Source organism: Lingula anatina, chromosome 3 (assembly GCF_051362555.1).
Source record: "Lingula anatina isolate TDL-2025a chromosome 3, LinAna3.0, whole genome shotgun sequence".
NCBI classification, from domain to species: Eukaryota; Metazoa; Brachiopoda; class Lingulata; order Lingulida; family Lingulidae; genus Lingula; species Lingula anatina.
In genome coordinates this window covers 33,390,115-33,401,339 of record NC_141769.1, presented here as the reverse complement: position 1 = coordinate 33,401,339, position 11,225 = coordinate 33,390,115, and the positions used below count along the sequence as shown (strand labels likewise).

The 11,225-nt window shown below is 41.6% G+C and overlaps 1 protein-coding gene and 3 non-coding genes across 6 annotated transcripts; 3 read left to right on the top strand and 1 right to left on the bottom strand.

The window, feature by feature from the left end:
• Positions 1 to 120: 120 nt before the first annotated feature.
• On the bottom strand, positions 121 to 8,003 carry LOC147763266 (uncharacterized). 3 transcript variants are annotated; one of them, XM_087009322.1, is made up of 6 exons: positions 6,008 to 8,003; positions 3,400 to 3,505; positions 3,098 to 3,187; positions 2,683 to 2,808; positions 1,821 to 2,159; positions 121 to 716 (listed from the first exon to the last, which is right to left on the bottom strand). In XM_087009322.1, exons 1-6 carry the CDS (start codon positions 7,704 to 7,706, stop codon positions 581 to 583), a joined length of 2,496 nt encoding a protein of 831 aa, XP_086865448.1. In that variant the 5' UTR covers positions 7,707 to 8,003; the 3' UTR covers positions 121 to 580. The 3 variants fall into 3 exon arrangements, with proteins under 3 accessions (XP_086865448.1, XP_086865450.1, XP_086865449.1); XM_087009324.1 differs by lacking the exon at positions 6,008 to 8,003 and adding an exon at positions 4,434 to 4,592; XM_087009323.1 differs by lacking the exon at positions 121 to 716 and having other exon boundaries at positions 2,022 to 2,159; positions 2,679 to 2,808.
• Trnah-gug (transfer RNA histidin (anticodon GUG)) lies at positions 994 to 1,065 on the top strand. The gene has a single exon. It is a non-coding gene; the product is annotated as a tRNA-His (tRNA).
• Positions 4,597 to 4,669, top strand: Trnar-acg (transfer RNA arginine (anticodon ACG)). The gene has a single exon. It is a non-coding gene; the product is annotated as a tRNA-Arg (tRNA).
• Positions 5,354 to 5,426, top strand: Trnar-acg (transfer RNA arginine (anticodon ACG)). The gene has a single exon. It is a non-coding gene; the product is annotated as a tRNA-Arg (tRNA).
• Positions 8,004 to 11,225: the final 3,222 nt, after the last annotated feature.

Below are 11,225 nucleotides of genomic sequence, written 5' to 3'. Positions count from 1 at the left end.
AAAAACAGAAAACAACCAAATAAGCAATTTACAACTCCGATTTATATCATGAAATATCTGCTTTTGTTAAAATATACACGTCAAAATGGAATCGGTACAGTGTGAAAGGAAATAAGATAGTTACAATCAAACATTTATGCTTTTAATCCCAAGTTCAAACTTTACATTTGAAATATGCATAAACAACGTGCAGGCATCAACCATTTGCTTTTGCCTCAGTTAGTGGACTCCCACTATACATCCGGGACAGCGCAATTCGTGGCTGTGAAAAAATAATTGCTCCTGTGGCGTGTCCCCATTATGTCTCAACATTATATCACAAATAGATTTCACATGGTCCTCTATTTGCGTGGTGTCAACACTTTTTATCAACCGTGTTTGTCTACGTGCAAAACAAGGCACGTGGGAGTTTATATACATATACATATACGCACATAGTGCGCAGTGTTCAGCCGTCCATTCCATTTTTTTCTGTCAATTGCACGGTGAATAATTTTGAGAACTTCAGTGGTCTTGAATATGACGCTTTTTTCTCATGTCACATTTGAGTTCGACCCACTAATCAGATGGTGCTTTTGCGTCAGCTTAAAGGTGGATAATCCTCGTCGTCGTCTGTCTGTACCTGTTTGTCTGCTTCTTCCACGGCAGCAGCCCTTTTCTTCAACTCGGATAAACCAGATGATTTTAAGGGAGTAGATGTTGCAATAGGTATAGATCTAAAAAAGGAATGAGGAAACTTTAAATAAAGTTCGTATACGTTTCTAGACGTAACATTTGCTACAGGATATGCAGGGCACGTGTACTTTTTTCAACTGTTCATGATAATTTTAAAAGAAGGGTTGTTTCAAACGCCAAAATCATACCTATAATGACTTATTAATATGAATTTATAACGGGTGAGCAACTGTCAGTGTAAGCAAATATTAACGATACAGTTGCAAATTGTGGTTGGGTAGGCTAAACTTGTGCTACGTTCGACATCCTCCCGTAGCAGCCGTGATCGTATAGTGGTTAGTACTTCTCGTTGTGGCCGAGACAACCCAGGTTCGAATCCTGGTCACGGCAGAGCTGTGGAAATATCTCTGTCACGGCAAACGGAGGTTAATTTTTTCCAATTTTGAAAGTTTCAACGTAATTTTACATTATAGTAATGTGTTTGAACAAATGGCAAAGTTAAACCCCCTTCACGCTGGACGACGCCCTTTGTGCCACTATACAACTGGCATCGCTGTGGTCGCTTAAACAGGCCTACCCGACTACCAGACTCGGCACCGAATGATCCTGAATTCACCGGTAGATCAGACCACACTACCCGTTTTCAAGGTGTGAGTCAGCACGCATTACACAGTATCATACCCTGAACAAATTTTGAGTGGTGATGCAATGCTTTTAAACACCGCTGAGAATTGTCCCTATCACATCGCGTACTAGGCAAGAGCGGTGTCGCGTCTGATACTGTGAAATGCGTACTGATACACACCTTGAAAACGGGTAGTGTGGTCCAATTTACCGGTGAATTCAGGATCATTCGGTGCCGAGTCTGGTAGTTGGGTAGGCCTGTTAAAGGTGATAGTCAATTACTTGTAAAATTGATTTTTGACTATATATTTATAATGCCAAACATTACTTTCCCCAATTTATTTTCTTTTGTAACTATTGTCTTAGCTTTCTTTCCCTTTTTTGTGGTTGTTGATTTGCCTTGGCATGGATGTTTGTTTGCTACCCCCTCTCCAACCCCTCTCAAATTCCCGGCAACAAAGAAGAACTTATTTGGTATCCCTGAATTCTATGTCCTGTAGTGGTCCGAATGCAGTCGTTACCTTTCTAATTCGTCTTTCTGAGCGTCCGTGTTCAGCGTTGTATCCAGCTTCTTAGTTTTTTCTTCGTCGCTCTGAGCGTCCGTGTTCGGCGTTGTATCCAGCTTCTTAGCTTTTTCTTCGTCGCTCTGAGCGTCCGTGTTCGGCGTTGTAGCCAGCTTCTTAGCTTTATCTTCGTCGTTCTGAGCGTCCGTGTTCGGCGTTGTAGCTAGCTTCTTAGCTTTATCTTTGTCGTTCTGAGCGTCTGTGTTCGGCGTTGTATCCAGCTTCTTAGCTTTATTATCTGCTCCCTCTTCATCTGAATCACTGTCTATAGAGAACAAGGATGTGTTGTTCTCTGGCCTGAAATCAACCATAGATTTTTACTATATTGTTTTCAGTTCACAATACATGAAAAAGACACTTACCCCAATCTAACGTGTATGAAAGTTCGAGCCCCAACTGTGATGTACCTTGCCTCTTAAGTTTTCATCTTTTTTTCCCTTATTCACTATCATACAATTCGTAGTTGGGATGAGTTTAATACTATCATTGCTCAGTCCGTTACCAGAAAGGCTTATGAATGTACATATTAGTTAGCAAAAAAAAAAAAAAAAAATGAATATGAATGCATATGCATGTATAAGTAGAGTGCTACAGTGATATTCAACTCGGCAAAACGAGTTTTTTTTTTACACATGTACACAGGGGTAATTTAACTCCGTGACAAACTCTTGACAAATATGTATATGATTGTATCAAATTTAAAATTGTCAATTGATTTACTGAAATAATTTGATTTATACTCTCGATAATAATTCGATTTTTGCTCTCGAAATTATTGCGCTGTGACCGAATATTGTAGGAAAAGCTGAAAATTACCTACATGGTGACGACGTATGTCCCGGGGGTCTGTTGGCTGAAGTTGCCCAGTCTGACATAGGCAGGGGGTCGTTGGGGAGGAACCTTGAATAGGTGTGGAAAACGACAGTACCAGGGAATCATCGACGGTCTGGAAGTGAAGTTGTGGGAATGATATCAAATTCCATTTTAATTTCAAAATAAGATAAGACATATGCGTGTTACCTGCTATGTAAACTTCTACTATATGTAAAAGCAAACTGACAACGGAATGGAGAACCAGTTTGGATTGTGACTTCACAACGCAACTATTGAATTACTGACACTTTTCGATGTATCAAGTTACTCGGATGAAAAGCGAGGACACCCTTTTTGGCAGATCACGGTAGCTTAACATCACGTAAATCGACTGCACAGAGGGCTGTAGATATTTTGTTTACTTTTCAGCTTCGTCTTCGTGATGTTGTTTCCGAGGAGGAGGAGGAGCATCATCACCCTCAGAGAGAAGCATACGTGAAAGTTCGTCCAGACTGAAAAAGTAATGTTATCATATCTGTATGTAAGGATTTTTGTCGATGTGACTGTGTCGTATATTTATTTCAAATCTAACTGCTGGGCATTAATGTGTAGTACAGACTAACTTTCCACAAACCAAGGAGAATATATTCTAGACAGAAAGTAGTAATAAACAAACTGGACTTAAAATAATACATCACACATATTAGAAAATATGAATAGTTACCCGCGCTTTCTATACTCTGCCTGCTTCCTTCGTCTATACAGGCACAGAGCTATCAGACCCAGAATACCCAACGTCCATACAGTGCTCGTGAACACCACAGCTAAAACTAAACATTAAATGATATATAAATTCATCAGTGTAGTCTGATGATAATGGTTCTAAGTTTAAACTGTTCGCTTTCTACACGAAAGGAGTGATTGAAAGCCCCTTGGCCTATAGCTTTAATTTCATGTAGAAAGTGAAAAGTAACAACTTATGATCAAGGCCCAGTTTTATAAAGGACGTTTAGCACTAACCAGTGTTTAACTCTAACCAGACCTAAATAGTCTGTTAGTAAACTGACCTTTAAATAATTATTTAATCCAGTCAAACACTGGCCAGTTAACTAATTGGCTGTTTTCCGTTAGAAGACTGTATATAAAACACAATTTAACCATCTTTTAGTTAATGGGTGTTAGGGGAATTTATCCACTGGTTAGACTTATCCACTAGTTAGTGCTAAACGTCCTTTATAAAACTGGGCCGATCAGAATTTTAAGTTATGAACATTTATACATAGTAACCTCAAATATAAACTGTTGTTGAAGCAGAATTTCTTATTTGGAAATAATATCCGGCATAATTCCCTCTCATATGTCTTGGTGTTTAGAGTACAGATGGGCGGTATTGACACAGAGTGTGTAATGTTAACACTTGTATTGTACAGTGGCGAGGTAAGGAGCCAAGGATATTGTGACGCATTGTATATGGGAAGTGTCTGAATTACCGGTATTTTCCTTGTGTTTACTTATTTAAGTTAGGTCGTGTTAACCTATACCACATAATTTTACAAGAAACGCATGCACATTAATTTTGGCAGAGCAGCTTGATATCTTCTATTGAAAGCTATCACACGACTAGTGACTATTGTTATGAAAGCATAGGAAACGAAACATAAGCTAAATTGCACAAAAGTGTTTGAAACAGAGACCAAAATAAGGCGCAATTCCAAGCGTTTTCATTCCAGAAAGAGTGATTGCGTTTGGGTTACTCACTGGCACTACAAATTTTGTCTCCACACTCTCAGTCGCGTGGTACGGCTCATCAACTTTCCCTTCATAAAGCAGCACTGTGATACAAGCCAAAGGGCATACAGCTGCAGCGTGGAGTAGAGATCCACGTGTGGCTAGATTTGCACACCTGAACGCAGGTGTAAACGGGCTCGTGGCGCAATGGATAACGCGTCCGCCTACGGAGCGGAAGATTCCAGGTTCGAGTCCTGGCGAGCTCGGATTTTTCATTTTTTCAGTCATATTTTGTGGAAACTGTACTCATATTCTCCTTACGAGAACTGGTAAAACATTATATGTAAGAACTCTATGAGATTAGAGATCATTATCTAGCCACCTACTTGTATGTAACTACACCACCTCTAAACAAACGTGCACAACAGCCGAGGCCGTACTTAGGGGTTGATTTCCCATCTACCACGTTTTTCAGATCTCGAGCCATGGATTTGCAATACAGTGAGAAATTCTGAAAGAACTCTTACCGTCACTTAAGATTGGTTTTGATATGGATGGTTGGTGGATTCAACATGAGTGAAACTCGTAAAAATGCCCAAGAAGGACAGTTGCCCTCAGTCCTTATACGTAAACTTCGGGTTTAAAGACGAGTTTATTACTATTGGTATCCTCCACTACACTCATCCTGGCAAGGATACACACAGTCGTCGACGAATTACACAATTGATTTATTATTTTTCAATCAAATGAATCCATCGATTTAACATGTAGTTTGGCGTCATTGTAGCCTATAGGTGATGGCGACAACCTTTCTCCATAATGTGATACAACTCACGAATTGTGCACTTAGGTCTACATTAACAGCTAAAATTGAAATAATCGCGGTATCACATGCGATGCCGTCGGCGTCCTGAAATGGGCGGATTATTGCCGCTTCAACCTACGTGAACGGGCTCGTGGCGCAATGGACAACGCGTCCGCCTACGGAGCGGAAGATTCCAGGTTCGAGTCCTGGCGAGCTCGATGTTTTTGTTATTTTAGCCATTTAAAAAAAAAGTTGTTACGAGAACATCGAAAGACGAGTTCAAAGCACGGTATGCCGATTTCGTGTCTTGAGGTGCGTAGAGCTGTCTCCCGTTTTGGCAAAATTTAAACATCATAGGTGGACAGTGTGCTACATGTTTTTGGCAAGGGTTTAAGTGGTTGCTTCTCAAATATTTCACCATTGTAATAATAACTTGTATCATTCATGAGTAAAAACGATAGCGTGGACGTACTTGTCTAAGAGACTAAAGAGATACGGAGTCCGAGTGGCACTTGGAAACAGAGAGCAGATGTTTGGCAGGAACGTTTTGCGCTTGCTCGCCTCAAAACCCGTCGTACAATTTTGTACCCTCTACCTGGGCCAGAGATCGGCAGCAGAGTAAATTGTAAAGAATAAGCCTGGGACATATCCGCGAAAATCTAGTTAAAAGGTCAACCTGCGTCCCTGGTAGAGGATAACGATTTAACTTGAAGGCTCGAAATTTGTAGTTGTTCTACAACCGTGTTATCAAAGTATCTTACTTTCTATAATTAATAAACCTGTTTGGGTGAATACTCACCAAATGCTTCGAACGCCTTTTCACTGACGGCCATCCTTGTCTGAGGAACTGTGCGGGTTCCGTTCATCTCCCGTCCACTGGGTACACTGGATCCACTGGGTGCACTGGTCGTGGTCAGAGGTCGCCCTCGGCGCCGGATCTCTTCTTCAGTTTCCGGCACGACCTCCGTCTCAGTGACGAAGATATTAATACGATGCGGGTTGACTGAATTATATGTCTCCCTTTTGATACGCTTGTGCCTGCTGAGCACTTTGAGGTGTTGCCGTTGACGAGAATGTTTCTTGCCGAGATCGTTGCTGTATTTTAGCTGGTGTCGCCGGTGCAAGCGTTTCGTATGCGAATTTCGGTCAACTGTTCGTTTTTTATGGTGTGCTTTAGTATTTATATTGCTTAAAATAAACCTTATAAGCGGAAGATCTTGATCACGTTTAAGACGTTTTTTGTGATCAATTCTATTTTTGTGCTTGCCACCTTTATGTTTTTTACGCCTGCCTTTCTTTTTGTTCTTGGTCCTGCGCGATTTTGGCAGCGGCGATTTAGACAAAACAACGTCTGTTAGCACGACATGGTTCTCTTTGCCTGAGGTACTCCTGTTAGATCTCAGTGCAAGATCCCCCTCCAGGCTCCCAGCGATAATAAGTGGAGAGGACGGTGTCCTCGCACTGATTTGAATACTACCGCTTTTGGCTGCCGATGTATTCCATTTACCTGTCATCTTTTTATTCAAGCGTCGTGCGTCTGGTGCGCGTCGATTACCTTTCATTTTTTTCTTCGAGTTTAAAATACGAGCGAGGTGTTTAATGCTTTTCTTTGTGCCTGAGGTGCTCCTGTTAGCTTCTATTGCAAGTTCCCCCTCCAGGCTCCCAGCGAGAATAACTGGAGTGGGCGGTGTCCCCAAACTGATTTGAATACTACCACTTTTGGCTGCCGATGTATTCCATTTACCTGTCATCGTTTTATTCAAGCGTCGTGCGTGATTCTTGAATCCTTTTCTTCTGTGTTTTTTCTTTGAAATATCTTGAACGGATTCTGGTGCGCGTCTATTATCTTTTTTCTTCGAAACGCTTGCGAGATATTTGAGTCCTGTATTGCTAATTAGTGCTTTACTTAAAAGAACGTTATCAATTTTCGGCGTGCGTCGATTACCTTTCACTTTTTTCTTCGAGTTCAAAATACGTGAGTGGTGTTTAATGTCTTTTTTTCTACCTGAGGTACTCATGTTAGGGCTCAGTGCAAGTTCCCCCTCCAGGCTCCCAGCGAGAATTACTGGAGTGGACGGTGTCACCAAACTGATTTGAATACTACCGCTTTTAACTGCCGACGTATTCCGTTCACCCTTCACCTGTTTCTTCAAGTTCAAATTACGTGCGTGATGTTTAAGTCCTTTATTTCCGTGTGTTTTCTTTGAACTGCCGTGAACGGTTTCCAGCGTTCTTCGATCCTTTTTCACTTTCTTCTTCAAATCGTCTGCATGCGCATTTTCTCCATTACTTTTTTGTTTGGTATTTAAACGGAGCCGCAATAAATGCGAAATTCTACTTAATGATTTCTTCATGTCTTTGTAACCTTTCCGGTTAACAGAGCGACTGCTCTTCTTGTGCTTCTTGTTCTTTCGAAGTAAGTTCAGAACAGCCTTTAAAGTCTTCTTTAAACTCACGAAGTTCTTTTGCATCTTAGAAAGGCGCAATTCACTTTTCATTTTTTGTTTCTTACCAAGCTTGTGTTTACGACGATGTAGTTGTTGATTGAAATGGCGTTGGTCTCTCTCCGGAGGATGTTGCTGTTGACCGTGCCGGTTCTGTAGAGCTAGAAAAGGATGTTTGCGGTGCTTATAAGAGTGTCCGTATTGTTGAGCAGGACGCAGATGAAAAGGCTGATGAAAACTTTGGTGCTGTCCGTGGTGGAAATTCTCATTAGAACCACCAGGTTGCTCTACTGGATTCGAAAAATCCGGTGAATTGGAATGGATTCCATGTTTTTGTAAATCCCCAGGATAACGACGATGGTGCCTCTGGAGGTGATCCCAGTTTTCATGAGAATGGAGTGACGGTGTAGTTAGACCTAGATCACGTTCCCTTCCTTGCACTCGGTGATGACTTTGACGAGGCTCGTCACTTTTTGTGCGTAACGGGCGTGGCTCCTGTTTAGGGCGTAACGGATGTGGCTTATTTTTTGGACGCAGCAACTGTGCCTCATGTTTGAGAAGTAGCAACAGTAGGTCATGTATTGGAGATAATTTGTGTGTCTTATGTTTTGGAAGTAATAAAAGTGGCTCATGTTTTGGGGGAGACTTGGGTGTCTTATGTTTTGGAAGTAATAAAAGTGGCTCGTGTTTTGGGGGAAACTTGGGTGTCTTATGTTTGAGAAGTAGCAAAAGTGGATCATGGTTTGGAGGTAACTTTGGTGGCTTATGTTTTGGAAGTAATAAAAGTGGCTCATGTTTTGGAGGAGACTTGGGTGTCTTATGTTTTGGAAGTAATAAAAGTGGCTCATGTTTTGGGGGAGACTTGGGTGTCTTATGTTTTGGAAGTAAGAAAAGTGGGCCATATTTTGGGGGAATCTTGGGTGACTTATGTTTTGGAAGTAAGAAAAATGGGCCATGTTTTGGGGGTGACTTTGGTGTCTTATGTTTTGGAAGTAATAAAAGTGGCTCATGTTTTGGGGGAGACTTTGGTGGCTTATGTTTGAGAAGTAGCAAAAGTGGATCATGGTTTGGAGGTAACTTTGGTGGCTTATGTTTTGGAAGTAATAAAAGTGGCTCATGTTTTGGGGGAGACTTGGGTGTCTTATGTTTTGGAAGTAATAAAAGTGGCTCATGTTTTGGGGGTGACTTGGGTGTCTTATGTTTTGGAAGTAAGAAAAGTGGGCCATGTTTTGGGGGTGACTTTGGTGGCTTATGTTTTGGAAGTAAGAAAAGTGGGCCATGTTTTGGGGGTGCCTTGGGTGTCTTATGTCTTGGAAGTAATAAAAGTGGCTCATGTTTTGGGGGAGACTTGGGTGTCTTATGTTTTGGAAGTAATAAAAGTGGCTCATGTTTTGGGGGAGACTTGGGTGTCTTATGTTTTGGAAGTAATAAAAGTGGCTCATGTTTTGGGGGAAACTTGGGTGTCTTATGTTTGAGAAGTAGCAAAAGTGCATCATGGTTTGGAGGTAACTTTGGTGGCTTATGTTTTGGAAGTAAGAAAAGTGGGCCATGTTTTGGGGGTGCCTTGGGTGTCTTATGTCTTGGAAGTAATAAAAATGGCTCGTGTTTTGGGGGTGACTTGGGTGTCTTATGTTTTGGAAGTAAGAAAAGTGGGCCATGTTTTGGGGGTGAGTTGGGTGGCTTATGTTTTGGAAGTAAGAAAAGTGGGCCATGTTTTGGGGGTGCCTTGGGTGTCCTATGTCTTGGAAGTAATAAAAGTGGCTCATGTTTTGGGGGAAACTTGGGTGTCTTATGTTTTGGAAGTAAGAAAATTCGATCATGTTTTGGGGGTAACTTGGGTGGCTTATGTTTTGGGGGAGACTTGGGTGTCTTATGTTTTGGAAGTAATAAAAGTGGCTCGTGTTTTGGGGGTAACATGGGTGGCTTATGTTTTGGAAGTAATAAAAGTGGTTCATGTTTTGGGGGAGACTTGGGTGTCTTATGTTTTGGAAGTAATAAAAAAGGCTCATGTTTTGGGGGAATCTTGGGTGACTTATGTTCTGGAAGTAAGAAAAGTGGGCCATGTTTTGGGGGTGCCTTGGGTGTCTTATGTTTTGGAAGTAATAAAAGTGGCTCATGTTTTGGGGGAGACTTGGATGTTTTATGTTTTGGAAATAAGAAAGGTCGATCATGTTTTGGGGGTAACTTGGGTGGCTTATGTTTTGGAAGTAAGAAAAGTGGGCCATGTTTTGGGGGTGCCTTGGGTGTCTTATGTCTTGGAAGTAATAAATGTGGCTCATGTTTTGGGGGAGACTTGGGTGTCTTATGTTTTGGAAGTAATAAAAGTGGCTCGTGTTGTTGGGGAAACTTGGGTGTCTTATGTTTTGGAAATAAGAAATGTCGATCATGTTTTGGGGGTAACTTGGGTGGCTTATGTTTTGGAAGTAATAAAAGTGGCTCATGTTTTGGGGGAGACTTTGGTGGCTTATGTTTTGGAAGTAAGAAAAGTGGGCCATGTTTTGGGGGTGACTTGGGTGGCTTATGTTTTGGAAGTAAGAAAAGTGGGCCATGTTTTGGGGGTGCCTTGGGTGTCTTATGTCTTGGAAGTAATAAATGTGGCTCATGTTTTGGGGGAGACTTGGGTGTCTTATGTTTTGGAAGTAATAAAAGTGGCTCATGTTTTGGGGGTATCTTGGGTGACTTATGTTTTGGAAGTAAGAAAAATGGGCCATGTTTTGGGGGTGACTTGGGTGGCTTATGTTTTGGAAGTAAGAAAAGTGGGCCATGTTTTGGGGGTAACTTGGGTGTCTTATGTTTTGGAAGTAATAAAAGTGGCTCATGTTTTGGGTGAGACTTGGGTGTCTTATGTTTTGGAAATAAGAAAGATCGATCATGTTTTGGGGGTAACTTGGGTGGCTTATGTTTTGGAAGTAATAAAAGTGGGCCATGTTTTGGGGGTGCCTTTGGTGTCTTAGGTCTTGGAAGTAATAAAAGTGGCTCGTGTTTTGGGGGAAACTTGGGTGTCTTATGTTTTGGAAGTAAGAAAAATGGGCCATGTTTTGGGGGTGACTTGGGTGGCTTATGTTTTGGAAGTAAGAAAAGTGGGCCATGTTTTGGGGGTGTCTTGGGTGTCTTATGTCTTGGAAGTAATAAATGTGGCTCTTGTTTTGGGGGAGACTTGGGTGTCTTATGTTTTGGAAGTAATAAAAGTGGCTCATGTTTTGGGGGAATCTTGGGTGACTTATGTTTTGGAAGTAAGAAAAATGGGCCATGTTTTGGGGGTGACTTGGGTGGCTTATGTTTTGGAAGTAATAAAAGTGGGCCATGTTTTGGAGGAGACTTTGGTGGCTTATGTTTTGGAAGTAAGAAAAGTGGGCCATGTTTTGGGGGTGACTTGGGTGGCTTATGTTTTGGAAGTAAGAAAAGTGGGCCATGTTTTGGGGGGCCATGTTTTGGGGGTGCCTTGGGTGTCTTATGTCTTGGAAGTAATAAAAGTGGCTCTTGTTTTGGGGGAAACTTGGGTGTCTTATGTTTTGGAAGTAAGAAAAGTGGGCCATGTTTTGGGGGTAACTTGGGTGGCTTATGTTTTGGAAG

Bases quoted from the DNA above. Each gene is read 5' to 3' on its own strand.
- LOC147763266 (XM_087009322.1), bottom strand. From the start codon at position 7,706: ATGAAAAGTGAATTGCGCCTTTCTAAGATGCAAAAGAACTTCGTGAGT. The intron at 2,809-3,097 runs GTAAACAAAATA...CTTCACTTCCAG, and splicing joins CACGAAGACGAAGCTGAAAA to ACCGTCGATGATTCCCTGGT. The intron at 717-1,820 runs GTAACGACTGCA...TTCCTTTTTTAG, and splicing joins CAGAAAGACGAATTAGAAAG to ATCTATACCTATTGCAACAT.